Source organism: Alligator mississippiensis, chromosome 3 (genome assembly GCF_030867095.1).
Source record: "Alligator mississippiensis isolate rAllMis1 chromosome 3, rAllMis1, whole genome shotgun sequence".
NCBI classification, from domain to species: Eukaryota; Metazoa; Chordata; order Crocodylia; family Alligatoridae; genus Alligator; species Alligator mississippiensis.
Genome location: NC_081826.1, coordinates 153,210,566 through 153,230,095, shown reverse-complemented (window position 1 = coordinate 153,230,095; position 19,530 = coordinate 153,210,566). Strand labels below are relative to the sequence as shown.

The following is a 19,530-nucleotide window of genomic DNA, read 5'->3' as shown; positions in this document are numbered from 1 at the left end:
TGCAGGGATCTCTGCTTCCACTGCTGGCAACAGCCTGCATCATGCAGTATCACCAGACACCGTGTCCCCCTATGCTCGGACACCAATCACCCAGCAAACACCTGTCCCCACCCCAAGAGACCAGGCCCCGCGCGACCACACCCTTCCTTGCCCCAAGACCAGGCCTCGAAGGTGGCCGGAAAAGACGGGCGGTGCCGAGAGCCAAGCACACGCTGATACCCGGGCCTCACGCATCCCGCCTGCGCAGTAGAGGGCGAGCCAGGCCGTGCGCATGCGCTTCGTGTGCCCTCACCCCGTCCGGGCGCGGATGGCGTCACGCTCTCTACGGAGCATGCTCAGCTCTCGTTTTGCCCACATGGGTTTAAGATGGCGGCGCCGGGACTGAGGATTTTTTAGTTCACACGTGTGGCTGGCGGGTGCGCGCGAGTTCGGCAGCTTCGAGGTGAGGTGCTGGCGCGGCGGGAGCAAGGCCTGACCGGGCCCTCGGCTGTCCGGGGTGGGGCCTGGTGGTGCAGCCTGCCCCCTGGCTCGGCGCTCAGCTCCCCCCTGCATCTCCGGCTCGTGCCCCGCGGAGACTGCCGCCCGGCCTTCCCCGTGTCCCCGCGGTGGTAGAGTCGTGGCATGGGGCCGTTGCGGGGAAGGCAGGCGCAGGGGTTGCGTGGCCCACCTGACACCATGCCTCTGTGCCACCGGGGTCTCTTCTGCACACCTCTGGCTAGTCCTGCCACCTGACAGCGCCCTCCACCCCATTCCTACTGTACCAGGTTTATGGACCCGAATAAGTAGTTGACTTTTGAGCAGGGATTATGGCTGGAAATCCTTCTTGGGCCACCCCACAGCATACCTGTGTGGCACTGGGGGACTCTCAGACATCTCTTGACTGGAGTCTTGCCTGGCCCAAGCCATGGTTTCTTTGTGCCCCCATGCCCACTGTACTGAGTGTAAGTGCTCGAAGAAGGAACAGGTTTTTGGGATGCGATTAGAGATGGACATTCTTTTTGTGCCAGCCCACATACTATGACTGTGGCACTGGGGGACTCCAGACATCCCTGACCAGAGCTTGCCCAGCCCAATGCGTGGTTTGGCCGTGCCAGGCTGCCAACCGACAGTTACCCCCACAGCCACTGTACTAAGTATATGGTTCTGAGTAAGGAGAACTGGTTTTTGAGCTGGGATTATGGTTGGAAATCCTTTTTGAGCCACCTCACAGCATACCTCTATGGCACCAGGGGGCTCTCCTGGTAATCTGTGACCAGAGTCTTGCCCAGCCCAAAGTGCAGTTTGGCTGTGCAAGGCTACCAACTGACAGCCCCTCTGGACACCATACTGAAGATATGGGCTCGAATAAGGAGCTGAGTTTTGGGTTGGGGTTATGGCAAGAAATCCTTTTTGGGCCCCCCCACTGTGCCTCTTTACGACTTGGTATTCTCCCAGACACCCCTTACCAGAGTCTTGCCTGGCCTAAAGTGCAGCTTGTTCGTGCCAGGCTGACAACTGACAGCCCTCCATGCCCACTGTACTAAGTATATGGGCTTGAATAAGGAAATGGCTTTTTGCGTGGGATTGCAGCCCTCCAGATTTGAAATACACAAACGTGTGAAAATATTTTACTGTTGGAAGAGCAGCGGAGACCCTCCAGCAGTGTGGAGCAACAGCAGAGACCCCCCAGCAGAGCAACGGAGACTCTCAGAGGTGGTATCTGCAGCAGTGCTTCCTGGCATTGAACTCTACCAATGGTCTCCAGCATCAAGTCATAGTAACTTCTGTGTGGCTCTTACTAGCCAGCTCTTGCTACTTAGGCTGTCATACGTGAAAGAAGCCCAGGAGAGGGGCAGCAACCCTTGCAAAGAGGAGGAATCGACACCCAGGGAAGTTGTGGATTCTCCATCGCTGGAGGTGTCAAGAAGAGGTTGAACAGCTACTGGTCAGGGATGATTTAGTCATAGCTATGCCTACATGTATCAGGGTGTTCATAAGCCTTCTTCAGGGGCACTGAGTGGTGCTACAGCTAAGGCTGGGGACTTGAACTGGGGTAGGCCAATTCTTCTGCTAGGAGCAAAGCCAGAGAGGGTCTTGCCCTTCACTCAGGGTCAGACTGATTGCCATATTTGGGGTCAGGAAGGACTTTTACCCCATGATCAGATTGACATATGAACTGTGGGGGGTTTTGTCTTCCTGTATAGCAGGGGTGTAGCCTCTCCCTGGGAATCTCTGGAACGTGTATTGATAATGTTTCATAAAAACAGGACAGTGGCTGCCATAGTTCTCCCGCTTTACTTGTAGCATGTAGCTTTGTCTATGATGTATGATTAGATGGGATGGTTTGGATAGGGGTGATCCTGCCTCAGGCAGGGGGTTGGACTACGTGACCTCTGGGAGTCCCTTCCAGCCCCACTTCTACTTGCCACTCCTTGGTAGTAGGGACATGTTTTGGAATGATTCCAAGAGGGTTTTGCCCCATGATGCCAGCCAAAGTGCAGCTCCTAATTGGTAGCACTGTAAATAGCACATGGGGATGGGGAGTAAATTGGAGGCTGGCAGGCCAAAGCACGCTTCGGACCAGGCAAGACTCTGGTCACAGATGTCCAGGAGAGTCCTCCAGTGCCACAGAGGCATGGTGTGGGGTGACCCAAGAAGGATTTTTAGCCATAATCCTAGCCCAAATGCCAGTTCCTTATCCGAGCCACTATACTTGGTGGCTGGGGTGCTGTCAGTTGGCAGGCTGGCCCAGCTAAGCCTCATTTTGGGCCAGGCAAGACTCTTGTCAGGGATGCCCAGGGGAGTTCCCCGGTGGAACAGAAGTATGGGGTGGCCCAAGAAGGATTTCTAGCCATAATCCCAGCCCAAAATCCAGTTCCTTATTTGGGTCCATATACTTAGTACAGTGGGCATGGGGGGCTATCAGTTGGCAGCCTGGCATGAACAAACTGCTCTGGGCCAGTCAAAACTCTGGTCAGAGATGTCTGGAAGAGTTCTCCAGTGCCACAAAAGAGACATGGTGTGTGGTGGCCCAAACAGGACTTCTAGCCATAATCCCAGCCCAAATGCCAGTTCCTTATTCAAGCCATTATACTTAGTACAGTGGGCACGGGGGGCTGTCAATTGGCAACTTGGCATGAAAAAAACCTGCTTTGGGCCGAACGAGACTCTGGTCAGAGATGTCCAGGAGAGTCCTCTGGTACCGGGTGGTGGGGTGCCCAAGAAAGATTTCCAGCCATAATCCCCACCCAAACGTCAATTTCTTATTTGAGCCGTTATACTTAGTACAGTGGCTGGGGTGCTGTCGGTTGGCAGCCTGGCACAGCTAAGCCGCATTTTGGGTCAGGCAAGACTCTGGTCAGGGATGTCCAGGAGAGTCCCCTGGTGGCACAGAGGCATGGTGTCAGGTGGCTTAGAAAGGGTTTCCATCTGTAATCTCAGCCCAAATGCCAGTTCCTTATTTGAGCCATTATACTTAATACATTGGGCATGGGGAGGCCATCAGTTGGCAGCCTGGCATGAACAAACTGCTCTTTGGGCCGAGCAAGACTCTGGTTAGGGATGTCTGGGAGAGTCCCCCGGTGCCACTTGTCATGCAGTCCCCTCTGTGCATCTGTGTAATGGGTGCTTTGGAACATTGTATTTCTCCAGCTCCCGCTTGTTGCTATCACAATGAGAAACTTGAAGTTATTGCGAATGCGAGAGTATGGGCCTATTCAGGCTCTTGGGAGTCCCCAGCACTTCTGCCTCTGTGGAGACCGAGAGACGGTGCTCATTGGCTCAGAGTATGGGATCCTGGAGCTGGACCTTGCCACACAACAGGTGAGTGTCCAGTTGAAATTTCCTCAGCACTTCTGCTCTTATGTAAAGCTGTTGCCATGTTCTAGGACTTTCTTTTCCACTGTTCTTGGAGCTAAGGTTGCTGCATGCTGATTGGATCCACCTAGTAAATGCATGTGAAAGCAGAGTGCGTTCCATGTTTTTAGATCAGGATGGGTGGAAAGTTCTCTCTTCTGATTATAAAATCACGAGGTTGAATTTTCTGTTAGAAATGCAATACATACAAGACCCTGTTCCGGTTGCCAAGGGTATGGTTATGTTTGAAATATTGTGTCTTGTGATCTAACTTCCTCTAAAGGAGCTTTCCTAGTCTCTTGCAGTGCTGAACATGCTCACAGCTCTTTGCAAAGGCTTTGTTTAGCCCCAACTGTGAAATACCATGACCAGCAAGGCAGTTTTCCTACTTGCAGGGGGAAACCATTTTCTTGGCAGGAGGTAGTACTAGAGGTGGACCGATACATCAGTCTGATATTGGATTGGAACCAATATAAAGAAAATTGGGCCAATTTCTGGTACAGACAATGTGGCCAATAATTTGGCCGATAAACGCCCATGTGTACGCACAGCTGCAGCGCAGCATGCAGGCAGCGAGGAGCAGAGCCTCGCAGCATGGAGAGCTGTGTGCAGCTAGTAAATTTGTTATGAAGGAAGGGGAGTGGGGAAGGAAGGGTATGGGGGGCACAGCTCAGTGCCCCCCATGGGGTGTGGAGGTGCTTCCCAGCCAGGGTGGGGCAGGGCACAGCCATAGCTTTGGGGGGGGGGAAGGGGCAGCAGTTCCTGCTGCTGCGTGCACCCTGGGAGGGCGTTGGGGGGGGGAGGGAGGGGGCGTGTACCCCCAGATCTGCACAAGGCTGAGTGGGCAGGTTGCAGCTGCGGGCTGGAGCTGGGGCTGTTTTGACTTCTCAGCTGGGTTTGGAGCAGGAACCGGCAGCTATGGAGGGGGCTATAGCCACCCTAGATTTCTTCGTAGCCCCACTCCCAGCGCTGCCGCCACCACATTGCTGGTGCAGCTCCAGCTCTCCCTGGCACATGTGGGGAGGTGGGGCATTGAGCCAGGGCTGTGTCGGGCACGCAACAGCGGTGCTGGGAGCAGGACTACGCTGAAATTTGGGGTGGCTGCAGCCCCCTCCATAGCCCCACCCTGAGCCCAGCCCCCACTGAGAAGAGCCCAATGCAGCGCTGGCTCTAGCCTGCAGCTGCAGCCCACCCACCCTGCCCTGCGCAGGTCCAGGGGCACATGCCCCCCCATGCCCTTCCCGGGGTGTGTGAAGCGGTGGGAGCAGCCCCCTTTCTCCCCCAATAGCTGCTCCATCTTGTGCCCCACTGCGCCTGGACAGCCCTTGCCCCTCCCTTCCTCACCACAGAGGGCCGTTGATCTGTCATCCCCCCCATGCCCCTTCCCTCCCCACTCCCCTTCCACCACAATGGACTTACAGCTGCACGCAGCTGTACCAGAAATCAGATTGGTATCGGCTGATATGCCTCCTTTAAAATCGACTCTCGGTATCAGCCCCCAAAATCTGTCTGTGCACCCCTAGATAGTACCTTGACCGAGGTAACGCGTAGTTAATCTCCCATTTCCACTTCCATTGGGAAGATTCTGGCTTTATGCCAACTTAATGGAACTGGGAGACTCCTCCCTAGCATGCTCCTACAGCCGTATGGCTGAGGGCAAGTGAAACTCAGGGGCATCCGAACCCCAAGCCTCCGGGCTTGGGCCTACACATAGGATACCGGCTAAAGGATTTGAAAGCATCTGAAGCCCCAGGTGGGGGTAGAGGATGTTTGCCAATAGTAGGGCCACATTTGGTTCTTGTCTGACTCACGGATTTGTAATTGATTTGGCTGATTTGACTTGGGACATGAAAATTTTTCCTTAAAAAAAAAAAAAAAAAGCTGTGTGTGAGACACGGGCAGGTGCACAGGTTAAAGTCCTCACCTCGGAGTGTGTGGGCCTAGAACATGGATATGCATAGCAATGGTTGTAGATTTGTACCTCTAATACAGTTAAATGATTTGGCCAGTTGAGTCATTTTTGATGTTATATTCTGATTTTACAAAAGCAAGGGAGGAATAAAACTTGCTGAACTCAGAAGTAGTCTTTGGGGTTTGTACCTGGTAAAGGCCCGTGATCAAACCTGGGAATTCTAAATACAGAAGTGACCCCAAACCATTGTTTTGGGGCATTTTAGTGGTGGTTTACAAGGAGAGAACTGTTGTGAATCAAAGTTTGTTCTGCAGTGAGCTGCTCTGTTGCTCTGGTCCTGCAGAGTGTTGGCACTCCAAAGAAGCTTAGTCCAAAACTTGCAGAGCTCTGCTATACTAACTGCCTGCCCCTGGGTTAGATTGTCACATTCCGCATGAGTTGGTGCTGGAGGATACATTTCTCAGAGGCTCCCCACTAGCATTGGCACAAATGTAAACTGAGTAGTGTGTGTTCATTCTGCTTCTCTGGCCTTTCTGTGCCCAGGTAATAAATGAAATTTCCTTGACTGTGGGAGGCTTTCTCTCAGAAGATGGAAGTAGCCACATTGTGGGTATTGAGGACCTGCCAGATCAGGAGTCTGTGTGCATTGCTACAGCAGCTGGAGATATCATCCTGTGCAATCTCAGCACAAAGCAGGTAGGCTGGGCTGGCAAGGGGAAAGAGATGCCAGAGTTGACTCTGGAGCAAGCTCCCTTGAGGCTAGTAATGCACTTGCTGCTCACTTAGTCAGCTACATTTTTCTTTTTTGTGCAGCCCTGCTGATTTTTGTAGGGCTTATTGGACTTAGGGCAGAATCTGTGCAACATACTGGGACTGGGAATCCAGTAATTCCTAGATAGTCAAATACTGAGGTGTGGCCAGCACCATTTTCCCATGTGCTTTCCCCTTGGGGCTGCTTGGGCTCACACTGGAGTCCTTTAGTGCAAGAAGTCCCTCAGTCCTTCACTAACCTATTAGTCTCCTAGGTTAAGGAAGCAGACATTTAAAACCCAAACCTGAAAATATATGTACTGGGAACATGCTAGCAGTCTGTCTCCCTGCCCTATACCTGTTTGCATTACAACATAGTCTCCAACAAGAGGATCACCCTTATTTTCCTGTCTCGTTCAGTGCGGTAGACCAAGTAGTGAATTGTATGTACAAGAACTGCCTCATTTGCCCACAGCACAGGCAAGCATGGAGCTGGCTGATTCTGAGAGACCAAGTATTTGAGCATGGGTCTGACTGCTAGCTATCCAAGCTCTCTTGCTTTGGGAGAAGAGTTGGGGTTGGGGGAGGGGAGCATGGTGAAGGTGTAGTCAATAGGAGCGAGTCTAGACCTGGCGGTCTTCTGGGTCCCAGACCAGTACACCTTTCTGGAGGGGAGAGGATGGTGGCAACTGAGCAGAAGTGGTTGTTGTAACTGTTTTGATGGTGTCCTCTCTAGAGGTTAAGTTCCACAATGCACCAGGTGGGGCAGTGACAATGACAGTGTTAATGGGATTGATTTGGTAACAAGCTCAACCCAAGGTAGGGAATGGAGAATTGACACTTTGCCACTTGCCTGAGATTTGACAGGATTCTCCTGGGGCCGACAGAAGGTTGCCTCCCTGAGCCCAGCAACTGCCCTTGTTGAACCTAAATTACAGTTGTAAACTAGAGCAAGCTTATGGCACACTCAGGACAGGCTTATGATTCTTGCTTGTCTGATAGTTCGTTCCTTTCTTGCAGCTGGAATGCGTTGGGAGCGTAGACAGTGGTCTGACCACCATGAGCTGGAGTCCTGACCAAGAGCTAGTTCTGCTTGTTACAGGTGCTGGTATTGTCTGAACTTTCCTGTGCAACCATAAGGAAATATACTGTGGCCTTGCACGAGTGTTATTGGAGCTAAATTCTTCCATCTTCCCTTATTCGGAGCTGCATTTCAGTAATCCCATTTTCAGTTACAAAAGAATAACGTGTGTGCGCGTGTTGATATAGAGAAAAAATGTTAAAGCTGCATCATTCTTGTTCAGCAGTTGTACAGATCTCTTTCAAAGAAGTATAACCTGGTGTAGCATTCCAAAATACTTGTGTAGTCACACATTTGATTCCTTGTTATAAAAATAGAAAAAAATGCTTATCTTTGTAAGAGTATTTTAAGTGTAGTTTATGGTATTAGTGATATTGTAGCTGTTATGATCCTTTCCAGACTTACTTTCCTATAATCCTGTGATTTAAGCCCTCTGTTTTGCTTGCTGGCTTTTAAAATTGTCTGTTATGTTTATTGAACAGGTCAGCAAACCCTCATCATGATGACAAAGGATTTTGAACCAATTACTGAAAGTCTTATCCACCAGGATGACTTTGGGGAAGGTAAGATATTGCAGCAAATACACATGCTTGTAACTGTTTCCTTATTGTATCATTAAGGTCAATTAAATGGACAAGCAGAACTGAATGGATCTTGTCTAAAGCATGGAAGAAGGTTTGACGATAATGTTTACTGAACTAACTATGGATCTGGGAACGTTGTTAGACCTGTGTCACTTATTTGGTCCACGAGGCCAGGTGGGTTGTACATCGCTGACTGGTAGGCATTTCTGGGAAGCCAGTGTCATGCCTGTTTGAAAGTTACCCAGGAAGCTGTACTCTTTTTGGCAGTAGAAATGTATCCAACAGATTAACTCTAGAAACTAGTGTTAGCCTGTAATGTAGACCACAAAAGTGTGGAGAAAGTGGGCAGCCCACTTTCATTTGTGTTGGTCAAACTGTGTAGGATTGTTGGCAGTCTTCAAATCCCGAATTGTCTTCCCTGTAGGGAAATTTATTGGAATTGGCTGGGGCAAGAAGGAGACGCAGTTCCATGGATCAGAAGGGAAGCAGGCAGCTCATCGCAAGCAAATGGTACTGTGCTGATTGACAGTGGGAGAGTGTCCAGAAGGGAGATCTGTGCAGGGAAAGCAGCTGTCCTTGTTCTTGGTATCATGTTTTCCCCATTTTCCCCCAGCCCTGTCTGCTTTGTCCTTGTTTTCTTCTGCCCATTTCTCTCTGTCATTCCCCTTGTTTTAAGTTCAATGCCTGTTCCATCCCCACCATTCATCTGTGCAGAAAGGAGCACTTACAACACTGGCTTAGCTACAGGAGACAGAGTGTGAGAGTGTGTTTTCCCCCTTGGATGTTTTATGTAGCTCAGCAGTGCTTCCTGTAGGTCAGATTGTTGGATGTATCCCATTTGTCAGACCTTGTTTCCAGTTGCTTGGATTGCAGTTTTTCCTGGTAGGTGTCTTCCCTATTTTTTTGTTTTGTGGGGGGCGGGGGGAATTGTTCAGCTGTTTGAGATGAGGAGAAAAATGTTTAGCCTGGGTTAAATACTAGGACCACAGGGGATCCCAAGATCCCTGAGTCTCTATAGTCAGCAAATATCTGTGAAACCAGCTGGGAACGTGTCTCGTTTCTGCCTCATTCTCATCTCTCCTAGAACTGGTGCACACAGAGGGTCAACTTCTTGGTGCTATCAGCTACTCACCTAGCTTGAAGGGCAGAAGTCTCCCTGGTGGATTGAAAGGTTCTGGCACTGCTAATATGGCATGAGTGTCAAATCCAATTAGATGGATTTTTTTTTCAGTTTGCTTTGCTGATTTGCTAAGAGATTCCATGCTTGCAAAGTGAGGCACTCATAGGTTAGGAAAGAAGATTGCTGGCACAACTTGAATTTGGTCCCTCGTGCACATGTGTTTGGTCTTGTCTTTAGTTTGGTCTAGTCTTTAGTCAAAGCCTGGTTTGCTGTCAGGACCTTGGGCTTCATTCAGTGCATAGGGTGGACAATACCCGGTTGCAGTTTTATCCTTAATGCATGGCTTACATGTTTACTGCCCAGTGCTTAAATCCTGCTTCTTCCTCGTGGGCTTTTCTGTGATGCTGGTCACTATAGTCTTGGAGTGCTCTACAGATGTTGCTGACTTCATTTTTATAGCTGCCCAGATGGAGAGCTGAGACACAGGGAGGTTGAAGTTGTGGGAGACGTGAGGTACCAGAGGACTGGAAAATGGCCAACATTAATGTCCCTCTTAAAAAAAAAAAAAAAAGGCAAATAAGAGGACGTGGAGTAAACCAGTTAACTGCTGCCCTCAAAACCTGGGAAGTGACTGGACCATATCATAATTAAGTCCATTTGCAAGCATCTGGAGGAGGAAAGTTTTATAATGAGCAGCAAGCATGGTTTTATCAAAAATAAACTGAGTCAAATTTTATCTCTTTCAACAAATTAACTAGCTGGGTGGATGAAGGTAATGTAGGGAATATAGTGTATCTGGACTTCAGTAAAGCATTTAACAAAGTCCTGTGTGACCTTCTCCTAAACAGATTGGAGAAATGTGGGCTAGACAAAACTGCACAGTGAATAGACAGCTGGCTCTATACCTGCAAGAAAATGGCAATTTTAAATGGATCCATGTTAGAATGGCAGGAGGTTTTGAATGGAGTCGTAGAGGGGTCTGCCCTGGGCCTAGTGCTGTTCAGTGTATTTATTAATAATTTGGATGCTGGACTAGAGAGCTTCCTGAGAAAATCTGCAGGCACAAAACTGGGAAGGATTGCAAATGCATCGAAGAACAGGAGTGTAATTAAGAAGAATTTTGACAGATTGGAGAGCTGGGGTGGAATTACCAGGATGAAGTTGAGTGCTGACAAGTGTAAGGTGCTACACCTTGGGAAGAATAATTAAATACAAAATGGATGACAACTTGCTGGATGACAGCACTATGGGAAAGGATCTTGGTGGATCCCAGACTCTGAGTCTGCAATATGATGCAATTGCAAAAAAGGTCAATGAAGTTTTGGGCTGCATAAATAGGAGCATTACGAATAAGACACAGCAAGTGATAGTATCCTTTTGCTGGGTACTGGCTAGTCCCCATCTAGAGTACTTGTAAGGTTTTGGGCTCCATATTTTAAAAAGGACATGGAAACTTAGAGAGGCCCCAGAGTTTGGTGACAAAAATGATAGAAGTCTTGAAAGGCAGCCATGTGAGGAGATGCTGAAAGAAATTGGCATGTTCAGTTTGCAGAAAAGGCAATTAAGAGGGATCTTGAAATACCTGAAGGGCTCCCATAAAGATGAAAGAAAATACCTCTTTCCATCACTGCAGACAGTGGGATGTGTAACAGTGGCTTGAAATTGCAGGAAAAGGGCCTTCACTGTTAGAACAGTGGTGCAGTGCAACAGACTGCCTAGGGAATTTGTGGAGTCTCCTTCATTGGAGGTTTTCAAGAAGCAATTTGGATAGCCTTTTCAGGGATGATTTAGGAAAAGCAATGCCTGCAATGTATTGTGAAGAGCAGCAGTTGGAAACGCAGGAGTCCTGTACACACTAATTGCAGGTAGATGAATAGAACTCTTCAGCCCAGAACAGATGAATACTAGAGAGGACCATATTCATCAGCAGGAAAATGAAGTGTAACTCCACACTCAGTTAAACTATAAAAGATTGAGGGGGGGCTGGGATAAGTTTATAGAGGAGATAGGATGACAGAAAGGGATGTTCCAGCTCTCCAGGGTGAGGTGTGGATTCTTTTGCTGTCTCCAGATTACAGAGCAGAATAAGTTGGATAAGCACCTGAGTGGGTTGGTTTGGATACAGTGTTACACTGAGACTTGGATTACTAATTAAACCAAAATCTACAATTGAAGGGGTGGGTGCAAACACATCCCTCAGAGCATTTGCTGATCTAATCACAGTGCCACTCTGGGGTAATTGGGGAGGATTTACATAAATTAATAGCTGAGACCTGAATTAGAACTGAAGTGAATTCAAATAACTATACAACTATAAAAGAACTATAACAACAAGCTAAATACCATATATCCTAACAAACTACAAATAGATTAGAGCAGGGGTTGTCAACCAGGAGTATGCATACGCCTGGGGGTACTTGGGAGGGCCGTAATGAGTATGTTCTGGTGAGTGGGGATGGGGGTGGGGCTGAGGGCAGTGGCGCCCCTCTGCGGGCTGCGCAGGCACTGCTCGGGCAGCCGGACATGGGGGGGAAGCTCGCATGTGACGGCTAGAAACGCTTCCCACCACCCCATGCCGCAGCTGCTCTGCATCTGGCTGTGTGCCACCCTTTCCAACCCCAGCTCTGCATCTGGTCACATGCCGCCCCCACCCCCTGCTCTGTGTCCAGCTGCCAGGGGTACACCTACTACAAAAGGTTGAAAATCCCTGGACTAGAGTACTATATACAATATATACATAAATACAAATGGAGGGTTTAAATCACACACATCTGCTAACACTATTATGACTGGGGAATCTAAGATCTGTAATTATGACAGATAAAATAAATAGGAACACAAGGACAAGTACAACTGATGTAGAAATGGCAAGACTCCCAGTTATATAGACATGCATGAGTACACCCACAATCCCCACACCCCAGGATTGGGCATTCATACCACAAGGGTTGGCAGCTGCTCAAATTAGCTGGGCAGTGCCTAAGAGCCAACTGGCACCTTCAGATCAGAAGATATCGAGAGATGTTAAGATGGTCACTATGCGGGTTGCCTTACAGCACAACTTCATAGATTCATAGATGCTAGAGTTGGAAGGGACCTCAACAGATCATTGAGTCCGACCCCCTGCCTAGGCAGAAAAGAGTGCTGGGGTCAGATGACCCCAGCCAAATGCCTATCCAGCTTTCTCTTAAAGACCCCCAAGGTAGTGGAGAGCACTACCTCCCTTGGAAGCCCATTTTAAATTTTGGTCACCCTTACCACGAAGAAGTTTTTCCTGATATCTAGCCTAAATCTGCTGTCAGTTTGTGACCATTGTTCCTTGTTACCCCAAGAGGCTTCTGTGCTGCTGAGAGGGTCACTTCCCAGCCAGTAGGTATGCTGGATATTTTTGCGCCCTAGGTGCAGCACTCTGCACTTGTCCTTGTTGTACTGCATCCTATTGTGTACTGCCCACTTTTCTAAAATGTCCAGTTCTGTCTGCAATTGTTCCCTACCCTCCAGAGTATGCACCTCATGCCACAATTTAGTATCGTCCTCAAACTCAGACAGGGTACATTTGACACCCACATCCAAGTCACTGATGAAGACATTAAAGAGTACAGGTCCAAGGACTACCCTGTGGGACCCCACTACCCACTGAGTGTAGTAGGGTCTGAGTGTGTGGGCAAGACTTATGAGGAAAGGCTGAAAGAACTAGGGTTATCTAGTCTGAAGAAGAGAAGATTGAGGGGCATTTGGTAACAGTCTTCAGATACCTGAAGAGCTATTATAGAGAAGATGGAGAAGGGCTATAGCGCAGTGTTTCTCAACCTGTGAGTCGTGACCCAAAAGTGGGTCACAAAAATATATAAAAAGGTCACAGACAAACTGTAAAAAATGGATCAACAAACTTTTTAAAAATGGATTCTCTTTTAAAGGAGAAAAATGTGGGAAACTGTGGCTTTAAGGGGCTGCTTGGGGCCCCTCAGGCCCCACACATACCTCCCCCTTCCCCACACACTGAGGGGCTGGGGCCTTGGGGGCTGAGGTCAGCAGGTTGGGAATGATAGGGAAATGGTCAGGACTGGCCATCAATGTTTATAAATGAGTCCTGGTACAAAAAAGTTTGAGAACCACTGCTATAGGGGACAGGACTAGAGGCAATGGCTTCAAACTGCTGCTGGGGAAATTTCAGCTGGAGATAAGGGGAACTTTTCTTACTATGAGAATGGTCAGGCATTGAAACAGGCTACCTAGAGAAGTTATTGAATCTTCCTGCTTGTAAACTTTCAAGAGCAGGTTAGACAGACACTTAGCTGGGATGGTTTAGTCGGGAATGATCCTCAATCTGGCTGCGGTCTGTGGTCTCCTGAGTCAGTGTGAGGAGAAGATTATGTGGGTCTGACATCTGAGTCTTGGGAGATAAGGGCTGCATCTGGCACGTACTGCCACTTGACTGTCTTTCACTGCAAGGATGTGGGCCAACTCTTTATAGTAGGCATGTGTTACCCTGCATATGCTGGGCATGTCCCTAGTATCATGGGCTCTCGTGATCCACTGCCTCAGTGCCTTGCACTTCAAGCACATCCTTACCAAGTCCATTATTGCCTATGGGCTGCCATTTCCATAGTGATCCATCTGAAGACTGTCTGGTTGTGGTGGCTGGAATGGACTACACACTGGTTCTCTACTTCTCCCCAGATGGTGATTAAGTCCACTACCTTGTCCTGGCTCCAGCTGCTTCTGATCTTGCAGACAATGCTGGGAATGGTTTTTGGAGCTATGGCTTGGGTTTTGGATGTCTGCTTAGTATGGATGACATTCAAAACCAAGTTCTAATGCAGCCTTTGACCACATGGCTCATGGTCATGTCACCATGCAGGGCAGTTAAAGGGTATCTTGAGAGTATGCAGGGATGAGTCCACCTGTGACTTGTTACCTCTGGACATTAGAATTCTCCCCTCTCCTCCCACCCTGATACCTCTCACAGAGTGGCTGCCCCATGTTCAAGAGCAGCCAGGGCTGGGGTGGGAATAGTGTACTGTGAGTTGTCTGCAGGACCATGTGGCCAGCTTGTCCTGAGACACTGACCTGGAATAACCACACAGACACTCTGCAACATCTTGGAAGAAAGTGATGGTGCAGTTTATCACGTGTAGTTCAGTAGATGTTGACTTAGAATAGTGGACACATATGTCTCTGAGCACAGGACAAGGCATTCTCTCCCAGGAGAAATGCAATCTTTGTTTATGGCCTAAAGCAGGGGTTGTCAACCATACTTGGGAAGGCTCCAGGGGGTATGCAGCAGCGGTACTTGGGAAGTGCGCCACCGCCACATGCTGCCTGCTGCTGCCCAAGTACCCCCGCTTCGCATCCAGCTGGCCGTCAGCACCCCCCCTGCTTATTGAGTGGCCACTGGGGGACTTCCTCACCCCCCTACTCATCAACTGGCTGCTGCCCCCCCCTTCCCCCCCGCTCGTCCAGGGGGTATATTCCAGGAGGGGTACCCACCAGAAGGAGTACACTCCTTAAAAAAGGTTGAAAACTCCTTGCCTAAAGGCTTTCAAAGGCCCAACCAAAAGCAGGACAGGGTATAGTTGCGTAGGCAGCCTTGACTCTTGCATTTCCAAACTCATGATTTCTCAGCTTTGCAACCTTAATGTTTTTTCACAAGGTGTTTGAATGCAATTGGTTATAGTATGGGACTGTCATAGAGAGCCAGTGCAACTGCATAGATTTCTGTAGTCAAAGATTATCCCGATGATTAATTGCTGCTTCTTTTTTTCCACGCTCTGCATAACTTCAGGAAGTGCCACTTGCGTCACCATGGGATGATGGTAGGCCTCGAGTGACCTGGAGAGGGGATGGACAGTTTGTTGCCGTAGGTGCCGTCTGTCTGAAGACAGGTATGGGCTTGAACAGCATACCGGTGCCAGCTTAAGTACTCGCACATGTTGAGCATGGGGCCAGTCACTGTTAATTTGGGATAACCTTTTTACTCTGGGTACTAGCTTGCCTGTGGTGAGTTCTGGTGTCACGCACCAAGCTGACTTTTAATCATGGCTGGAACAAACTGTTCAGGGCTTTTCCAAAGGGGAGACTTATTTTTAGGCTAAGAAATGTCATGTCTTAACCATGAGCTCTCTGAGGAACTTCACTGAGTGGAGAAGTAGCATTCACTAGAAAAGAGCTATTTGCTGATACTCCAACACTTCAAATTGGGCAAGCACTCAGGGCAGGAAGGAGGGTAGTGGGGCGGAGACAGTGGTCAGAGTTGGGCTTACTGAATAGAAGCTCTTGCTTAGCCTGAAGCAGATGATCACTCTTGGCTATGTGAGAGCTGCCTGAGCAAAAGGCCCTCCCCCTGCCAAATATAGAATATGCTCGTCATGGGTATTTTTCCTTACACACCCCTGTCTCCCATCTTCCCTCCACCTCATTTGAGCAGGGGCCCGGAAGGTCAGAGTGTGGAGCAGAGAGCTTGTCCTTCAGTCAACAAGTGAGCCTGTCCCAGGATTAGAACAAGCCCTGGCCTGGAAGTGAGTAGCCAGCAAGCTAGGCACTGCAGCCTGAGTTTTGTTCACTTGTGCCCTCCATGTCTGTCTCTCTGCTCTCTTTTGTTTCTGTGCTTTGCCCAAGCTTTCAAGGCCCAGCTTGAAGCCTCCCTGTTACTGGTCAAATGTGAAGTGCTAAAGAGCAACACTTTATACCCAATCTTTTTTTCTTCCTTAGAGAACATCCTTGTTCCACTCGAGAAGCAAAATATTGGAGTTGGGAGGGAAGGGTAGACCCTGTACCTGGCCTCGTGGCAACCTCCTGCCAACTCCTGGCTCTGTGTAATAAGGAGCTCCATTGTTCTCCTTTCCTGTATTTAGAGTTTGCCTGCCTGTAGAGAGATGTCTGATGAACAGCTGCTCAGCTTTCCCTTTCCTTTCACAATGTCTGTAATGCCTTCTATAGTGGAAGGCATTACAGAAACAAGTCCACTGCTGCTGCTTTGGCTCATGTGTTGTGTGGCTGAGCATGTTATTCTGGGGCAGCCAGAGTTCTCTCATCCTAGGCATGATGGGTGAAAACTCTCCTTCCCCCCATGCTTTCCCTTTTTTATTTATGTTAAGGCCTTCCGGGAGCCTCATAGCATCCACACAGGAGAAGCCCAACAAGCACGATATTGTCTTCTTTGAAAAGAATGGACTTCTTCATGGGGAGTTTACCCTTTCCTTTCAGAAGGGGCAGGTCAAGGTGGGTGAAGAGTTGTGTGTACTGGGCTCCTGCATGGTTCTGTCTGCTGAGCTCTTGGAGGGTGAAGACCTGTAGTTGCACTGTGGTAGACAGGATTCCCCAGACTGGAGTAGCCCCATATCTGGGTCTGAATTTGCTGTAGCTGTTGATTCTGTCTTAATCACAACCTGACTTTGAGCCTCAGCTCCAGACTTAGAAAGAACTTCGGTTTAGCTCTCCTCTGTGCAGAAGAGGTGTCTTTGCTATCAGCCACTGACAGACTTGCCAGAAAGAGAGACATGGGGAAAGTCTCACATTACAATCAGGCCCCTTATTTGATTTATTGATCCCAAAGTACCCAGGAGCACTGGGACCAGCCCATCTCCCACAGTGGCACTAGGGATGGAATTGGGCCCCATATCCACAACTGTGCGCTTCCAAGTAGAAGACACCAGTGCCCTCCAGAGGCTCTAGCATGGAGCTGCTGGAATTCTTTCCCTGTCCTAGGGCAGCTGCTCCCTCAGGATGCTGTTCTGTGTGGCAGCTGGGGTGGGAATGCAAGTGTTGTGTGGAGAGAGTGGGACAATATGGCAGAGTGCTACTGAGCAGTTTGAGTGGAAAGCTTATAACCTCTGCTTGGATTTGCTCTTGTTGCTGCCGCTGGTTGGTGAGAACCCCCTGGGTGAATGTTCTGCCAGGGCAATGCCAGGGATGAGAATACTGGTGATCCCTTGATGAAAGTTTACCTCATGCCACTTTCTTAGCTCCTGAAAAACCATGTGGTGGTGAGGGGGTTGCTGCATGATCTTGGCCCTGGCCTTTGGGAAGCCACCAAGAGCCCTGTGAAATGGTCGTGTTTTGCTAGCATTCTGGTTTCCTCACCCTGCACAAAGAGGGTGCATCTGCTTCTCTTTAGCATCAGAGTAAGCAGTTCTAGGCTAGGTCTGTCTCATCAGGTTAATGAGCTGCTCTGGAACTCAGACTCGACTATCCTGGCAGTGTGGCTGGAAGATCTTCAGAACAAGAACTGCTCCAAGCCAAGCACTTATGGTAGGAATGCTCCTTCTGTGCCCTGGCTTCTGGGATTTAATTATCAGTGTAGTAAGCAATTGTGGCTTGGGACATACACATGACAGGGAAGGATCCTTTGCCCTTCTGGAGTACAAGAGATTTTGTTAGTTTATCATTGTTCAAGACTTCTGCTCCGAAATGAGGTTAACACTTCTTGGAACAGCTACTCCAGTGCTTGTAGGCAGCTCTTTCCAGAGCCTGAAGTGCCCATTGGTATGTCTCCGTAATAGCAGTGTCCTCTTCAGGAATGGTCTCTGGGGAGAAAGGAGGGAAGTAGAGAGGATTTTGGAGTTTGACTCTTGGGCAAATCCTGGGATTGGGGTTCCCTTGTGCTGGTGTGTGTAAGAAACTGTCCCTAGCTCAAGGGGCTTGCAGTCTAAATAGGCAGGATGGGAAAGATTGGACAGGTGGGGAATAGTGTCTTTGAGACAATGTCTTGATGGTGATCATGTGGGGAGTGCGCAGCAGGGCAGGGGCTGACCCCAGACCTCCTGAATCCCAGTGTAGTACATTCACCCCGAAGCCAGTCTGTCTCTGGGATGTGGAGATGACTGCCAAGCATCAGACAAATTGGAGAGGCTGCAGCAGATGCTGCCCTATTTGTAGTGAATGACTCTGGTGGTGGCTGTGACTAGAGAGAGGGACCAAGCTGCAACCTTGGGGTGGATAGGCTGACTCTCCTACTTCTACTTGTTCACATGGGGGGCTGAGAAGCCAGGCCTGCCCCTATAGGGTGCACTAACCTCCTATTTCTTTGTAGTCCAGCTGTGGTCAACAGGGAACTACCACTGGTACCTGAAGCAGAGCCTGCATTTTGGCAGTTCCAAGAGAAGCCAGCTTGTGTTGCTGTTGTGGGACTCGGAGATCCCGTATCGGCTGCATGTCCTCTGCAGAGGTTGGCGCTATCTCTGCTATGACTGGCATTGGAGCACTGACCACAGTACTGGAGAGGAGAGCTGCCACTCGGCAAGCGTGGCTGTCATTGATGGAGGTAACATAAGGGTCACCCTGAAGCCCGTAGTATTGGGGGATGGCTGGTGCCCAGCAAGTTGGTCTCTGGTTCTTCGGTGCTTGATTGCTATCTTCTTGTGAGTTGGGGTCGGCGTAAGATATGGGTGCAGCTCCCTCCTTCAGGGATAGTTGGTATAATGGGCTTTGAGTGAGGGCCCCATTATGCATTGAGAAGCTGGAGAATAGGTTAAAATTTTATGTAAGTATGTATGTATTTATTCTCCACCCCTCCCTTGTCATTCTTTCTACAGACAAGGTGCTGGTGACAGCATTCCAGCATGCGGTGGTGCCCCCGCCCATGTGCACGTTCCAGCTCCAGCTCCCACAGGCTGTCAATCAGGTCATGTTCCACGCTGATCCCTGGGCGAGCAGAGATCTGGCTATCTTTGATGCTGACAACAGGATCTCTGTGTACAGATATGGTTTGTGCTTTGTATACCATGTGCTGAGACAGGCTTTCCCCTACCCCTGTGGTGTGTGCCCAAAAGAACTGGTGAATGTCTGTGTCAGTGAGGGCAACCTCACCTTTGCCTCTGAGTGGTCAGGTCTCAAATGCACTGTGGAAGTTCAAATGTGTCTGGTTCCTCCTCACCTCCCCCCCAGTCTCTCTCTCTGCGTCCTTTCAGTTACTGGGAGGCTTGCAAAGCATCTCAGGAATGCTGAGTGGATAGTCCTGTGGAAATGTGGTACCTGTGGGCTGCAAACACTGTTTTATCACTGCTCCCCTGTATGCTTCTGCTGGGGCGACTCCTAGCTGCAACAGTCGTGTCAGCCTGTGAGGTCATCTCATGGCCTTTTTCCTGGTTGTTTTTGCAAGTATTGTGACTTTGGAAGTTCGTCATTGTGCTGCTTGGCCCTGGAGGTGGGAGGGAGATGCATTTTATCTTGGTTCTTAGAGCTTAACTGATCCCTACAGTGATGAAAAGGCCCATCTGTATGAATCCAGCTCCCTCAGGGGTGCATCATG

At 49.3% G+C, this 19,530-nt stretch overlaps 1 protein-coding gene across 3 annotated transcripts in view; it reads left to right on the top strand.

The window, feature by feature from the left end:
- The first annotated feature begins 331 nt into the window (after nucleotides 1-331).
- The window catches only part of ELP1 (elongator acetyltransferase complex subunit 1), a 54,532-nt gene continuing 35,333 nt past the window's right edge, over nucleotides 332-19,530 (top strand). For all 3 annotated transcript variants that reach the window (XM_014596190.3, XM_006259250.4, XM_019490736.2), the window contains exons 1-12: nucleotides 332-442; nucleotides 3,631-3,801; nucleotides 6,290-6,442; nucleotides 7,517-7,598; nucleotides 8,060-8,140; nucleotides 8,586-8,671; nucleotides 15,067-15,166; nucleotides 15,709-15,799; nucleotides 16,379-16,502; nucleotides 17,438-17,531; nucleotides 18,313-18,543; nucleotides 18,815-18,985. In XM_014596190.3, coding sequence (XP_014451676.1) covers nucleotides 3,652-3,801; nucleotides 6,290-6,442; nucleotides 7,517-7,598; nucleotides 8,060-8,140; nucleotides 8,586-8,671; nucleotides 15,067-15,166; nucleotides 15,709-15,799; nucleotides 16,379-16,502; nucleotides 17,438-17,531; nucleotides 18,313-18,543; nucleotides 18,815-18,985 — 1,363 coding nt within the window. In that variant the 5' untranslated portion in view covers nucleotides 332-442; nucleotides 3,631-3,651. The remainder of the gene's footprint in view (nucleotides 443-3,630; nucleotides 3,802-6,289; nucleotides 6,443-7,516; nucleotides 7,599-8,059; nucleotides 8,141-8,585; nucleotides 8,672-15,066; nucleotides 15,167-15,708; nucleotides 15,800-16,378; nucleotides 16,503-17,437; nucleotides 17,532-18,312; nucleotides 18,544-18,814; nucleotides 18,986-19,530) is intronic.